The sequence below is a fragment of the Pinus tabuliformis genome, chromosome 3_2 (assembly GCF_031772625.1).
Source record: "Pinus tabuliformis cultivar Carrire ecotype Pingquan chromosome 3_2, CPIR1, whole genome shotgun sequence".
Taxonomy (NCBI): Eukaryota; Viridiplantae; Streptophyta; class Pinopsida; order Pinales; family Pinaceae; genus Pinus; species Pinus tabuliformis.
Window position 1 is genome coordinate 162494355 of NC_142302.1, and position 17081 is coordinate 162511435.

The 17081-nt window shown below is 39.7% G+C and overlaps 1 protein-coding gene across 1 annotated transcript in view; it reads left to right on the plus strand.

Annotated features, from left to right (window-relative positions):
- Positions 1 to 17081, plus strand: part of LOC149180304 (eukaryotic initiation factor 3 gamma subunit family protein) — a 430646-nt gene that overhangs the window by 199622 nt on the left and 213943 nt on the right. The window contains exon 7 of the mRNA XM_089416013.1: positions 1945 to 2069. Within this exon, the coding sequence (XP_089272139.1) occupies positions 1945 to 2069 (125 nt within the window). The remainder of the gene's footprint in view (positions 1 to 1944; positions 2070 to 17081) is intronic.

Genomic DNA, 17081 nt, shown 5'->3' on the forward strand with positions numbered 1-17081 from the left:
AAAATTCCAAACGAAAATTTTGCCACACACCTAATAAGGGAAAGTCAAACCAAAAGAATTCCCTATCAACATCCGAATCACGAGAGTAGACAACTCAATCAAGCTACGAATCTGTACCATTTAGAATAGAAACAACAAACTGATGTTCCAAAGAATACCAATGTCAGTGCAATCCATTCATGTGATAACAATTCGTTACAAGTTTTCAGTGACCGCAAGATTCCACAAAGATTAATTTAGGATGGTCTGATCCCTTATTAGTGCGACGTTTTTGTTTATCACTTAGAGGATCATATCAACTTGTATCAACTAAGATGGTAGTTCCGAGACGAGAAGACATTCGAAATAGAAAAAGAGATCAAGCATTTTCGTTAGCAAGCTTTAAGGACAAAGCTTTTTGAAGTGGAAGACAATGTTATGAATAAAATATATATAAACAATATAAATATAAATAATGATAGTTATAATAAGGATTAGGTTATTAGTAATTAGTACTGAAGAGGCATGTCTAAATGGGACATGGTCTTCCATGAAGAGGTACCTTCCTAGGGTATATAAGCAGACCCTCACTCGCATTTGTAACATCATTCTCATTCATACCTTTTAATATATGTTCATGTATCTTCAATGGAGAACCCTTGGAATATGTAGACCTCCATTGAAGATACACGAATATATATTAAAAGGTATGAATGAGAATGATGTTACAAATGAGAGTGAGGGCCTGCTTATATACCCTAGGCAGGTACATCTCATGGAAGATCATGTCTCATTTAGACATGCCTCTTCAGAACTAATTACTAATAAACTAATACTTATTATAATTATCATCATTATTTATATTTATATTATTTACATATATTTTATTCATAACACCATTTGGACTTTTTAAACGAGAAAAATTTGAATTTGTAAAAGCAAAATTTTTGGCTCCAAAAGTTGAAGTCGGCCTTCTTTTAGTCAAGTCGGCCCAGCCTCTAAGAGGCACCCATTCAACCCTTAAGATGTCTATTCAAAGGACTCGACCTCCTCTCCAAGAAGCAATTCAGATCACCCATCCAATGAAGTGTCTTTTCTGTTGATCATGCGAAGGAGGGCCAGAATTAGAAGGACGGAGATGAGGAGAAGCCTCTCTCTCTCTATTAGACCTTGCTCTTGTGGATTTCCTATTGTCTCTTGGCTTTTGCACGTGTAACAAGGAAGACAAATTTTCAGATGAGGAGAAGATTACAGGCCAAATTTCTGTAGTGAAGAAGAGCAGAAGGAGATTGAATTCTGAGGATTGCAAAAGGCCAAACTTATCTTGTGGGCAGTTGTCTTGACTAGGAGGATGGACCAGGTTTGACCTAGTTATTGACTAAGATGTATCTCTGTTGATTTGAAGATTTATCTATTGAAAAGGTTGCTGGGTTTTCCCCTATGTGGGTTTTCCCAGGGTAAAATAACGTGTTCTTGTGTGGTTGTCTCTTTGTGATCTTACTGGCATATTGTTTTATTATTGAAATTCTGTGTAATTGATTTATGATGATCAATGATGTAAGATAAGATTAATAAGCATAAGAATCAATTATCAGTTTGGAGAACTCTTTAAAAATCAACAACCCCCACAACTGCTGTCCCTGACATATCTTAAATAGTTCTAAAGATGTTTACTTATGATGAAATATACTGCTATATTAACTCAAAAAATGGAAATATTTTGATACCGTTGTTTGGCAAGTTGGTTTTATGCGACTTATCCTGGAGTGCCTACTTAAGCAAGTTCAATTTTTAAAATCTTGCAATATATTCAATTTCATAATTTGCATATAGGCTTAGGTGACAACTAAAATTTCATATAATTTTTGTATAGATATTAGCTAGGCATAAGAGCTTACACTTTTGTTATTTGTCCCATTTTTATTTTTATTTTTGAGCAGTCTTCTAATCATATTAAGTATACAGGTTTTTGCGAATGGATACTCTCTCTCTTCTCCTTTCTGTGGCAAATGTCAGTGCATATGCGGATGTTCTGGTCCTGGATATGCTTGGAGGGCTTGTTACTGGTGCTGTGGCAGAACGCATGGGAGGTGTACCTCTTGATTTATTTCAGTTAAAGAATTTAATTTGACAAAATAGCAATTAAGAAACATTTTAAGATTGCAGCAACATGATGAAACATGAATAATTATAGCTGATCTATATTCCCTGTTTTCAAGAACATATTCATGATTCCTTTTTTTCTTTTTTCCCTTTAAATAATACCAAGGGACACCTCGTAGCGAAACTCGTGGTTACTTCTCCACAATAATGGATGGTACCCAGTGCAAACCTGTTGGTACTGATTATGGTGCCTAACTTAGAAGGGACATGGAGTGAGACATGCAACAAAGGCAGCCAGTTGGGGGGAATTGTATATTCATAATTGTTGTATCCTAATCAAGCTACATTTTCCATGATCAGGAAATAGACTATACTTGTGAATGCAGACAACTGCATGAATTTCAGGAGAAGCCTTATGATATATACAATGAACCTTTTATACCTAGATCTAGAACATGCATTGAAGAGCAAGCTCATAGGGAGTAAGGATTCTGGAAGCATTAGTATGGGTTAGCAATCCTTGTTCAAGGACTGTTAGCTAATTTATTAATTAGTGTTAAAACAAAAGGTGACGAGCTTACAAGGGACATTGAAGCATTAGTGTGGTTTATCAATTCTACTCTAGGGGTGGTTACCTAATTTATATTACTTGTTAAATATTTTATTAAAATTGACATGAGTGTTGTTACTCTTGAGATCGTACATTAAATGCTCTCCTGCACATCCTTTTGGGAGAATGGCATAATTAGATCACATGGAGATGTCTATTAAGAGTATTTGGTTTTGGGTTACACTTCAATGTTAGATGATGTAAACTTGTTTTACTGGTTTCAAAAGATCAAGGTGGCCTAGTATAGATTAGAGGTCATCATCTCTAGTATATGTGTTTGGAAGTCTTGACAATGGAATTATACTTTGTACCTTAAGAACTTTTGGGGTCTTAGCAGTGTATGTGGTCTTGGGAACAATAGTTGCATTTGACATGGAAAGCTTGAGATTCATAAAGAATTCAAAGAGTCTCATCTATTTGGGATCTAGCTCATTATCCTTGAAAGTCAGGGTTATTGGTTGGTTGATTTTCTTTTCAGTTTTAAGATTTGGTTATTAAGCATAGATTTACTAAAAGGGATCTAATAATGTCCTGTGTCGTCCCTGTTGGCAAAAGGATATTAACAATGTGTTTCTATGAATAGAAATTAGCTATAGGGTGAGATCTCTTACAGCTTTGGGAGGAACCTTTTTCCTTACTCGACATATTCATTGAAAGATGACACATGGTTTTTTATGTGGGTGGCATGGACATTCTTGTTTGTGCCTAGACTTACAAGGTACTTCATTTGGTCAATAAGATGTATTTTACATTTGATTGTACTAAGCAACATTGTTATAAGAGGCTTTTATTGTATGAGGCCCTATGTTTCCCTTATAGAAGAGGAAGATAGTAGGGTTTACAATAAAGATGTCCATCGTAGTGGAGCACCTAGGTTAGGATAGAAACCTTAACGCTAACTCAACCTAGAAACATGTGCCCAACTCTGAAACCGGATTCGCTCTTAGAGGGCCACGTGTCTGAATCCTTTGAATCAGGTACGATTCGACCTAAATCGTGTCCAGATTTCGTGACACGTTGTGTCTGATTGGGACACGATCGAATCCGGATCGTGTCCCGATCGGACACATCGTGTCCCGAAATTCGGACATGAATTTGGAATTCTGGGACCCGCGCGGCCAATAAAGGGCGGAAATGACTCTTTTTTTCCTCATTTGCTGTCATTTCTTTTGCAATAGTTGAGATGTGGGTTTTTTGTGAGGAGTTTGGAGCAAGGAGCCAAGGGTTTGGAGCGTTTTCAAGGAGATTCAAGCAACAAGTAAGTACATTTCCTCTCTATTTTTTTTCATTTGTATTACAACAGTTTGTATATGCATTTATTTTACAAATTTGTGCATGTTTTGTTTATTTCTTTTTACAGTATTCATGGTTCAATCAAGGGCAGCAGGTAGGGGGCAAAGGAAGGGGAAGAATGTCCCTCCTCCCCCAATATCATCAGAGTCTGCTGCAAGTAATGTTGAGGCAAGACTTCCTCCTAAAGGTAACATTGAGAAATATCCCTTGTGGAAATATGCCACAAGAGTGGATGGGCCAAGCAGCAAGGGGAAGGGAGGAGGCAATGTGAATTGGAGATGCAACTTTTGCCACAATACTTTCACAAGCACATATTACCATGTGAAAGGCCATTTGTTGGCTTTACCAGGTTGTGGAGTTGGAGCTTGTACACAAGTTTCTTTACAAAAGAGGAAAGAAATGGAAAAATAGTTCACTGTTGGTATGGAAAATGTGGCTGCAAAATAAAAAAAAAACTAAGAATGATGACCCCCTTCCATTTTTGAGGAAAGGCACCACCAAATTTCTATTTGAGAGTTCTATTGGGGGACAAGCAACAAAAATAAAGGCAATTTCACTTGGTCCAGTGGACAAGTTTTTTCAAAAAGAGAAACAGGAAGAGCTTGATCTCACCATTGCCTTTTTCTTCTATCAAAACTTCATATCCTTTAATGTTGCACGCTCACCTCTATTTATTGAAATGTTCCAAGCTCTAACTCATGGGTCTCCATCATGGTATGTGCTTCCTGGTTCAGAAAAGCTTAGAACCACATTGTTGACGAAGGAAAAAAAAGAGGTGCAAAAAATGCTTGAGCCTATTAAAGTATCATGGCCAACATCTGGGGTTAGTATTGTTTCTGATAGATGGACAGATCCAGTACGACACCCACTCATCAACTTTATGGTGTCCTCCTTGAATGGTCCAATTTTCTTGAAAGTAGTGGATACACTTGGAGAATATAAGGATGCACAATTTATGGGTGAGTTGTTTATTAAAGTTATTGAAGATGTAAGTGTTGATTCTTGTGTGCAAATCATTACAGATAATGCACCTGTTTGTAAGGCTGCTGGCTTGATTGTGGAAGCTAAATATCCACAAGTGTTTTGGACACCTTGCATTGGCCATTCATTGAACTTACCACTGAAATCCATTGCTTCTGATGTGCTTTGGATTGGTAGCATTATTGAGGATGCACGACATATCCGTAACTTTGTGCAAAATCATACAAATGCCCTCACTATCTATAAGGAGTACAACAATCTATCATTGTTGAAGATTGATAATACACGGTTTGCCTCTTCATTCATCATGTTGAAGCGGTTGAGGGAGGTCAAGACCGCTCTTGGGGCCATGGTTATTTCAGAGTTTGGTCTTTTTGGAGAAATACAAATAAACTAACCTCTAAAAGGGTGAAGGACACAATGCTAGATAATGCTTGGGAGAGGGTAGATCTAATTATTCAGATCATGGACCCTATCATTTCTATGCTTCGATTTGCTGATACAAACAAACCCATCTTAGGAGAGGTTTATGAGGGATGGGTTTCCATGATTGAATATGTGAGGAGCATTATTCTACAGAGTGAGTGCCCTGAGTATGAGACATCACTAGAGGCCTTCTGTGGTAATATACAGGATATTTTTGTCAGCAGATGGGACAAGAATTGCACACCTTTACATTGTTTGGCTCACTCATTGAACCCAAAATACTACAACCATGAGTTGCTAAATGGTGGACCTTCCCGTAGATTCCCTCCTCATATGGATGGTGAAATCTCATAGGGGAGGAGAGATGCATTTAGGCGGGTTTTTCAGGATAGAGCATTGCTTGATGAGGTGGAGGATGCCTTTGCAGAGTTTTCCATTGGCATTGGTCGATTTGCAAGATATGATGTGATTAGAGACAGGGGGGCTAAGAAGCCCTATTCTTGGTGGGAAAATCATGGGGCAACAAGCCCTCCTCTACAACAGTTAGCCATGAGGCTCCTCTCTCAGGTGACTTCATCCTCTTGTTGCGAGAGGAATTGGAGCACATATGGGAGTTTATATAGTGTTAAGAAGAGCAGGCTTGAGCAATCCAGGGCAGAGACAATGGTGTATGTGCACACCAACCTTCGTCTTATTTACAGGCAGAGGGAAGAGTGGTTGAAGGGAAAGACAAAGATGTGGGATATCTTTCCTGATGATATGGGTCTGGACAACAGTGTTGAGTTGGCATTGGCCAACATGGATCTCAATGATCCAGTGCTAGAGCTTGTTAGATTTGATGATGGTGATATTGTAGAGGGGTCATCCTCCACACCAGTAGACGCAGAGACGACTATGGATACAGGAGAGGAGGAGGATGCAGAGGAGAGCAGTGGTGACCATGATGATGAGGACAGTGATGATGATTCTGATGATGACTATGAGGATTGATGATTCATGAGTCATGGGCTAGCTACTTCCTTGAGGCTGGTATACCTGTAGTTGTTTTGTATTTTTTATTTCTATTTGCCATTGGCATTGCACTACCTATGTAACACATTTTGATTTTGATGACTTAATGAGAAAACTACCATTTTCAGTGTCTTTATCTTACTATCTTGTCTTTCTCCTATTGGATCATTGATGAATTGAATATGTATTATGATTTATCATTATGAATTTAGAATTTTATGATTCATTGATTTATAATTTATGTGACATGTATTTGCATTTTGTATGTACTATGCATGCTATAATGTTACTAACTTACTTTGTAAACAATAAAACTTACATCTAGATGAAGATCTATGTTTGAAATCAATGAATTTGTACCATTAATGAGAATTTGTGTAAGAAATATCTAATTTTTAATATATATATATATATATATATATATATAATAAAATAATGTCTTGTTCCAGGGGGTGAACTTGTCTAAATCAGACACTCGAATCCCAGTATCCGACGAATCCCAAATCCCCGTGTCAGGTTACTTAGGTGCCCAATCATGCATGTGTGGCTGTCCTAGATAAGCATGCATATCGAGAGCATGCACATATGCATGCACCATCTCCTAGGGATCTGTATCCTCATTAGCTTGAATTCAATCCCATTGTAATGTTCCAAACTAGGAAAAATAGTGCTATGCAAAGAAAATAATAAAAACAACACCATAAAAAGTCCAGGAATAACCAACAGCTGAGCCATTTTATTATAATTTGGGGGAAAAGTACAATAATGTGGAAGTGGTGCACCTAGGCTTTCCTCAATGGAAAGCGTGATAAAACCCAAGTGGTAATATGTCAAGGCCAGATGGCACAAATAACTGCTGCAATGATGCCTTGCGCTGCCCTTGTGAAACTATGTTGTTTGCTGTAAAGATGCTGTTGGAAACCCCACCTCTGGTGCTAAAAAAATTACTGGAAATTAACCCTGACCTCTCCACCAAATACCTAGAATAACCCACGAAGGAATTGGCCAAATGTTGACCTCGGAATTTTGACCTAAATTCCCCTTAGCTCCTCTAGCTGCTGGCTGAGTTGGGACCCCTGTTTGACCCCTTAGATCTGCCCAGAAAATTCTATAAAATTAGGAATGTGATCCTTGCCCAAAACCCAGAAAAACCCAGAAAGGGTTTCCCTTGGTTCCAACCTTCAAAAATTGACCCTTCATAGCTTAGCCCTCCTCCAATTTCGAATGATGTTGCTGTGACTAGTCCTGTCAATCTCTGCTCTCCCAACTCCAACAATCCTCCTCAAATGGCCCTCCAAATGATCTCCCAACTCCAAACTTCCCTGGATGGTGCTGCCCCAAAGAGTCTCACTCCAATGACTGCGCAGTCATGGAGGAGATGACACAGTCCCGCATGTGATGAAATATGAATTGCATGTAGGATGGCCCTCTTGTCTGTAACTGCCCTCTATACTCCCGAAAATGATGAAGGATGCTCCTGTCTCGCCAACTTACCAGAGTACCTCACACTGTGACTGCACAATCCCTGCGCTGTTATTACTCCCCCTGCTACTGGTATTTGACTTAAGCTACGAACTGAGATGAAGAAGAACTCCCTTCTAGGGCTGGCACTCGAAGTCCGCCTAAGCAAGGGTTAAGATCTCTGCTCAGAGACACTCATGTGCTAAGCAACACAGTAACCCGGCTAAGCAGCTCGAGCAAATAAGATTGAGTTCAATATGTCAAAAGATAAGATATCCAAATGAAGGGAGCTGCCTTCCTTATATAGATTTCGTGGAGCACTTTTCCCTCCATTTTCCCTCCATCGTGGGACCCTCACCTAACCATCAATGCCCCCTGCATGCAAATTGAACTAGGGAATGTGTATTCCCCTAGTATGGGTGGCCCCCACGTATACTTAACCACATCGACTTAACTTCTACTAAGTCTAGCCTCCTAATAAAATCGAATGGCCCCCCATCACTGCCAAAATTGGCCCGAAAATGTAGAAATTAGTACTATTCCAAAATAATTTAGGGAGGGACATGACACCCATCTCATATCCTTAGCTTATGATCCCCTAAATATTTAAGTCCAATATGCATTTTTGGTGTGATTCTTTTCAGCAACATTGCACTAGGGCACAACAACTTTGGAAGCTTGTTATGAGTTAATGGTTCAAACCTGATATGGTCTTGCGGACATACCGATGTTAGTACCTTTTCTTTCACATGGTTGAAAGGTATTCATGTCTTTGATGTGTTTGATGGCCAAGTTCACATATTTGAAGGCAATGTTGCACATGTGACAAAGACTCACCTTTTGGGGCACTTATCTACACATTTTTATTCATATTGGAGCATGTGTTTTGAACACCTTCACAATTTTCAAGGAAACATTTACTTATTTTGGTGGCATCTCTCACTACCTAGAGGTCATCAGAGATTGGCCAAGTGATTTTATGTATTTAGATTCATGATCCATCATTAAACGACCTTTGGTGTAGGGCAAGCTTCTAGGAGGTCACGTTGCAATAGGTATTGATAACTTGATACATGGCACAATGGCATCTTTTTAGGTGGAGTGCTAATCATAAAAGGAGGGTGTTGGGTGATGCTTATTGATCATGGAGCCAAGGAGGGTTTGGGGTGAAGCTTATTGGTCATGGAGCTTACTTCTAAGAATTGGCATCTATGGATGATTCATGGAAGTTAAGGTCAAAGATGGTTCCAAGATGTCCTCCACACCCTATTCAAAGCACACCTTGTAAGGAATGTATTTGAGGGTTTCATTTTATAATCTAAGATCAAATGCACAAGAATAAATGAATGCTGAACATGACAAGGTTTCTTGATGCATAATCCACCTCATTAAGACCAAGAAAGATGAATCTTACACATATTTTGAGAAACACCCTAGACTAAGGAGATTTTGAAGTTGTTTTGTTCTATAATTAGTGAAAGGTATATAATCTAGGGGAGCACTCCACCCAAGAAGGCATACAATGCACTTCTCAAGGTAAAGAATGGCACATATGGCACACTTGTCACCCTTCCTAATGTGCTCCATATAAAGGGGTTATATTAACTACTTGGCACACATATTGAGGAATCACAACAACACCTTGAGCAGCACCCTAGTTAGAAGGGTGACAAGTGGCATTTGGAATCTATCTTCAGCAGTCAAAGCCAACATCAAGAGGAGTGCTCACTACCAAGGGTTATTATTGATTGTTGTAGTCGAAGTGATGGAGCATTGTGCTTATGGAAGTGACATGTGGCAATGTGGACCACATCAAATTTCTGAACCATTTACAACAGGTCAGTGGCCTATGTGGAAGACCGACCTTCTAGAGCATTCTTTGAATATCTTATTGTTGAGTTAGTTAGGATCTAAACTTATAAAGGAAAGGCTCCATTTCACATGCACGGTATGATTTTAACATGTAAAAAAATCCTAGAACACTTGTGGTAATTGTTAAGGTGCTGATATTGAGCAGATTTGGAGTTTTTCTATAACTTTGTTTTTTCAAAGTTGTAGCATTCAACGAAGGCTGATTCTTTCGTGTTTTTACTGATTTCTTTGCTGGAATATTGTATTTGGCTATTTCTTCTGGTCTTGACTCTTAACGAGTGAAGGAAGGGCTGAAAAGAGAGATTCTTTGATCCTCGTCAGCTAGATTGACACCAGATTTGAAAATTTATTAAGGGCTGTTATTCAACTGAAAATTATCCTGCTGCTTCATCTTTCATATCTGATGTCATATATTTAATGAAAGCAAGTTAGATCTGTGTTATTATATCTATTTATCATTGACATGTAGCTGTATGTGAACATTCAGATGTGTTGTAACCTGTAAATACTGAAGATTTGTGGGTTTTGCTGGGTTATTTGTTATTGTAGTGAGTCCAATCAGTTCATCCATCTCCTGACTCCATGCTCTTTGCTCAAGGTGCATGTCTATTTGAAATCGCCAAGGTTGCACGAAACGGGGAAACAGGTACGAGTTTCCGAAACGGGAAGCGATACGAAACGCGACCTCCCCAAATTTTGGAAACGGGGAAACGCGAATATATATATATATATATATATATATATATATATATATATTAGGACATTTAAGAAATATGTGCAATCATAAAGCATATATGATACATTCTAATTTATTACATTATGATAAAACTGTCAATTGTCAATGCATAAACGATAAGTATCTAAATTTGCATCACATTTACTCATGAATAATCACATAATGAAAATAAAAATATCCAAAATCAGCCACGAGAAATTTCTAATTTCTTGTCTCGTGCTTGATTGGGAGTCTCCTCCTACATAGTCGAACGACCTTAATGCTCTTGATTAAATACAAGTTTCATACCCTAGTACCCTACATTCTCTTGATTATTGGGAGTCTCCCCTGCATAGAGGGCTTGGTTCTCTTGATTAAATACAAGTTCCATACCCTAGTACATGATAAAATCCAATGGAAACATTGCAATCCCCCCAATCCTGAAATCCTGAAAAACAGATAAGTCTGCTGGATTTTGAGTGAGATCTAAAATTCTACTTTCTCCATATGAAATCCAATGAGGGTGAAACCACTCTCAAACATCTTGAGTCATTTCATGGTAATGTTTAAAATTTAAGTAAAAGGATGAAAATGAAAAATAAAGGAGAATATCACTTTTAAGAATTTAACATTACCATGAACTGCATATCAACACTAGGGCAAAAGTTCACTTTTATAACTTTAGACAGGCATCTGGAAGCAACTAGAAGTCACTAGGCTAACGTAAGAATAGATTAGAAAACAAATAAAAAATAAAATAAAAAAATAAAACACAAGTAAATGCTGAAACGTGGGTCGTACGGTCCTGAAACGCATTTCAGGCCGTACTGGCCACGTTTCAGTTTCGCGAAACGTGGTAGTACGGCCTGAAACATGTTTCAGGGTTGTACCAAACGCGTTTCAGCGTTTCGTACCCGTTTCCGTACGGAAACGCCCTTCTGCCCCACGTTTCCTGCAACATAGGAAATCGCCTTATTGGGGACTGTAAATTTCTGTTTTTCTAAATCTTGAAATTGTCTTTAGGTATAAGGATTGATTTTGCAATCCTAGCGAATCCCCCCTTGTGCTGGAGGAGAGCCTACCTAAAGTGACCAGGATGACCACTGAGGTGACAATAAAGGGTTCCCTCAAGTTTCCCTAGGGTTTGTGCTTGGTTAATGGACTTATCTTTTGAAGTGCATATTTTAGAGGTAACATATTTAAGTCTAGAAGTTATAATGTGCATGCCAAAAGCATCTTTACACTGAATTGAAGCTAAAAACAACAATTCTGTAAGACAAACAGTTAAGTTTGGACCCATAACTAATACATGAAATAGACTAGTGCTGGCTTGTGCATGCCAAAAGCATCTTTACACCCTGTTGTCGCACAGAATATCTAGGCACCGCGACAACGGCTCAGATCGGGGGCTCACCCTGATCCCCAATCTCTCTGTTTAAGCTGTCCCCCAACAGGAGGCTAAGGGGGGTAGACCCTATGGAAATGAAATGAAGGAGACCTAGTTGGAAACCAGCCAGTTCGGGAGACATAGTGAAGCGACCAAGTACTTGATTTAGATTTAGCAAGATTTATAGGATTTGATTAGATTGAAGCAATCGTTGCTAGTGCCTTATGGAGTCAACTATCTTGCTAGGAAATTTAGGACCAAGTAATTGATGAACAACAACTGCTTGGATGATTAACTATTTTATATGAAATGCAAATCCTAAAACTAATGTGAGATGTAGGAATCTTGGTTAATTTTAGTTAAATGCCTATCTAAGATTTAACCCTTCGATCCTTTCTATATTGAGCTTGATTCTGTAGTAAATTGCAGAGAGAAGATAAGGTGAAGCACACTAAGGTGTGATTAATGATACCTCTCCTGAAAATCTAACATACCTAGTGCATTCAATGATTGCAAGGTCACCGTTTTAAGTACTATTGTTAAATTTTGGAATGTTCTATGCTTAGAGGAATTTACTTCAATTTTTCATATTAGCTCAATATCAATTCCAGATTAGCAATCACATCAACATGATAGTAACGTGTAGATAGAACATAAACATAAACATCAGAAGACAAGCCAAGACAAGAGGACACAAGATGTGGCACCAACGAGGGAAAAACCCCAATGTGGGGAAACCCTTGATCAATTCTTCTTATATTCTTCAATAGTTCAGCAGAGAGAGATAGTACAAATACATTTGAAGTCAATACTTGACTTGCCAAATAGGAGATCAAACATCAGAGATCTTCACCATGAAGATGACACAATGTAGTAGATGATAGGCCTAGAACAACTCAACCAATTACTCAACACACTGAAGCTTTCCTTCCATAAGACTCTCCTTCCTTTGCTGCTTCACTGATCATGTCAAGGTTGCCCATTTGGCAACTTGTGTATGCTGAAAGGACTGAAGCATATCTTGGCAAACCTGATCTCTGGTTAGGGCACAAGATCTGAGAGCTACTGCACCCTAAACATACTCCACAGTCCACCTATTTACTACGGATAGCCTTCACACTAATCTCCAATGATACACTGCCTTATAGGGTCTGAACACAACTTTTAAAGAGGCCTCCAACTGCTCGCTATGGCCTGCAGCCTAGCCTAGCAGTTGACTGTAACTTTTGTCGCTTCACACAGTGAGCCAATCAGCGTTTAAACAACAGTAATGTCATAGAGATTTCCATGTTGATATATAGCTCCTTTTATGTTGCATATAGGGTTCTTTAGGGCTTCCTGTGCAGCATATTGTAGTTCCTTAGACAGCTGATGAATCACACATCAAACTACGGCTAGATTGACAACGTAATACGTCTCCCTTTTTGCCTGTGGCCAGATCTCCTCACTGTTGCTAGGGCTTCATGACCTTCCTCTAGACAGCGTATAGAAGCCTTCTTTTGTTGCTGCCTAAACTCTTCTCAATACAATGGCTAGGGTCTCCATTATGACAGCAGATTAGGGCCTTTAAGGATTGCGGATTAGGGCACCTTCAAGACTGTGATGAGGGCCTCTTCCTTGCTGCTAGATAGGCCTCCTTAAACTGCGGCTAGGGCACCCTTAAATGCTGCGGATAGAAGCCTCTCCTTTTCTGCGTATAAGTGCCTCCTCTTGCTGCATATGAAACCCTTCTTGACTGCGTAGAGGTGTCTCCTCCTAGGACTGCGGCTAGGTCACTTTAGAACTGTGGATAGAGGTCCCTCCTTGACTGCAAAGAGCCTTCTCTTTTGACTGCGTCTAGGGCTAGGGCTAGATCTCCTTTAGGGCAACGTATTCTCCTTTAGATCTCTCCTACCACCAAAACCCAAACAAGTGGAGAGACATCACAAGAGATGTGTGTCTAAAATGACTTGAAATCCACCTCTATTTATAGTGAAACGTTGAGATAAGTTGGGGTTAATTTGGTTGCTGGCCGACCTTGACGAATTGTCACATAACACAAATAAATTCATATCTCCCTGAATACATGTCGGAATTAGATGATCTTTAGATCAATCCTACACCTCTTGATGAGAGGAATCCAAGTAAAATATCAGCTGCCATAAATAAGATGACCCACATGGAGTTTGGCCCTAGTTGCCAACTTTAAGAGTCCCTCTCAACTAGGGAGAACTCCATATACTAATCCATCTGCCAGTCCGTACTATCTTTGCCGTCAATGCAATGCCTTGCACTGCTCTGCTTCGCTGAACTATGAAGAAGAAGAAGTGATCGAGAATGTATCATACCATTCCCTACTGACCCGAAGTTAGTCCCATATAAACAGAGTGTATCATACCACTCTTATTGATCCGAAATCAGTTCCAAATAAAGAGAGTGTCTCATACCACTCTTACTGATCCGAAATCAGTTCCAAATAAAGAGAGTGTCTCGTACCACTTTTACTGACCCAAAGTCAGTTCCAATTAATCCTAGATCAATATCATCCTAGCATAGGGAGTACGGTAGTACACAATGCATCCATTCTGATTCCATCGGTAGTACTATGGTCCTTATCCTCATTTCTCTGCTCGTTAGCTAGATGAGAGGTACTTCCCATGAGTCCCAAACTGCATGGGTAGGATGTCTCAGCAGGAGAATAATGAACCACTCGTCTTGCCTGCATGTCACCATGGGGTATCCCAGGGGAAGGCTGAACCACTCACCTTGTACACAACAAATCACTAGGGGAAGGCTGAATCACTCACCCTATGATTTTGTCTCAGTAGGAGAAGCATGAACCACTGACCCTGCCTACATAGCAGACCACTAGAGGAAGGCTAAACCACTCACCCTTTGGTTTCTCATCGCTCCAAGAAGTACCCCAAGCCCTCGGGAGCTCCTAGAGCTCGATAGGTCATATAGGACCCTTAGGAGAGGGTCTCTCCACGGCTCCTAGTTGTTCTTGGGAAGTCAAGAATTTGACCTTTCCCAGGGGCGTCATCTGAATATCGACGACCTGCACATCAGTCCCAATGTGTTGGAGCCTTCTTGCTCCTTCATGTACTGTATCCTAGATAAAGTGGTACCTCATGTATATATGCTTGGAGCGATCATAGAACTTGGGATTCCTCAACAATCGAATGCCACTCTGGTTGTCACAGAAGATCACGGTGGTATCCAACACGTGTCCGAACAACTCACTGAAGAGCTTCTTCAACCAGACAGCTTCACACAAGGTCATACTCACAGCGATGTATTCGGCCTCAGGGGTGCTCAAAGCAACCAACTTCTGCTTCCTGCTCATCCAGGATATCGAAGCAGAACCCAAAGAGAAGTAGCACTCAAAAGTGCTCTTGTGATCCATCACACTGCCTGCCCAATCAACATCGGAATGACCATGTAGCCTCACATTTCCAGCAGTGTATCTCAGTCCATGAGAGATTGTGCCCCGAAGATATCTTAGAAGATTCTTGGTACCAATCTAGTGAGGCTCAACCATATATGAGCTTACCATGAAGATGACACAATGTAGTAGATGATAGGCCTAAAACAAATCAACCAATTACTCAACATACTAAAGCTTTCCTTCCATGAGACTCTCCTTCCTTTGTTGCTTCACTGATCATGTCAAGGCTGCCCATCTGGCAACTTGTGTATGCTGAAAGCACTGAAGCATATCTTGGCAAACTTGATCTCTGGTTAGGGCACAAGATCTGAGAGCTACTGCACCCTAAACATACTCCACAGTCCACCTATTTACTACGGATAGCCTTCACACTGATCTCCAATGATATGCTGCCTTATAGGGTCTGAACGCAGCACTTAAAGAGGCCTCCAACTGCTGGCTATGGCCTGCGGCCTAGCCTAGTAGTTGACTGTAACTTTTGTCCCTTCACACAGTGACCCAATCAGCCTTTAAACAACAGTAATGTCACAGAGATTTCCACGCTGCTAGACACTGATATATGGCTCCTTTTATGCTGCGTATAGGGTTCTCCCTTTTTGCTTGCGACCAAATCAACTCACTGCTGCTAGGGCTTCATAACCTTACTCTAGATAGCGTATAGAAGCCTTCTTTTGCTGCAACCTAAACTCTTCTCAATACAGTGGCTAGGGTCTCCATTATGACATCGGATTAAGGCCTTTAGGGATTGCGGATAGGGCACCTTCAAGACTGTGATGAGGGCCTCTTCCTTGCTGCTAGATAGGCCTCCTTAAACTGCGGCTAGGGCACCCTTAAATGCTGCGGATAGAAGCCTCTCCTTTTCTGCATATAAGTGCCTCCTCTTGCTGCATATGAAACCCTTCTTGACTGCATAGAGGTGTCTCCTCCTAGGACTACGGCTAGGTCACTTTAGAACTGTGGATAGAGCTCCCTCCTTGACTACGAAGAGCCTTCTCTTTTGACTACGTCTAGGGCTAGGGCTAGATCTCCTCTAGGGCAATGTATTCTCCTTTAGATCTCTCCTACCAAAACCCAAAAAAGTGGAGAGAGATCACAATAGATGTGTGTCTAAAATGACTTGAAAGCCACCTCTATTTATAGTGTAACGTTGAGATAAGTTAGGATTAATTTGGTTGCTGGCCGACCTTGACGAATTGTCACTTAACACAAATAAATTCATATCTCCATGAATAAATGTCGGAATCAGATGATCTTTAGATCAATCCTACACCTAACGATGAGAGGAATCCAAGAAAAATATCAGCTGCCATAAATAAGATGACCCACATGGAGTTTGGCCCTAGTTGACAATTTTAACAACTAATAAAAACAAGCTTCTCAAGCAAAGATGGATGGGTACCTATGTTTCTATCAACCAAGCTTATGCTTGGAAGTAAATTTTAATTATGCAAGTCTAACCTAATATGCAAATGCACGTGGTGATTAGAAGATGGAGCGAGAATGAAGTTAGATTCAAGGATTGAAAGTGCTTAAGCCACAATCTGCTTCAGAGCTCTAAGCCAAAACCTTTAATTGCCAAAATAAATATTCAAAACACTAGACTGAAAAATAAACTTCTCAGCAATATGCTATCACAGTATAATGCCCAATTAAATCACAAGCTTATCACTTCAATTTATTTAAATTCTTTCCAATGCAATTATAGCTCAAAGAGAACAAAATTTTCTTCGTAAATCTTCAATATCACCTTCAAGATAAATGCCAATTATATAGATGCTCAACTACTCAATTTAGGAAACAAAGGATATGCAATCTA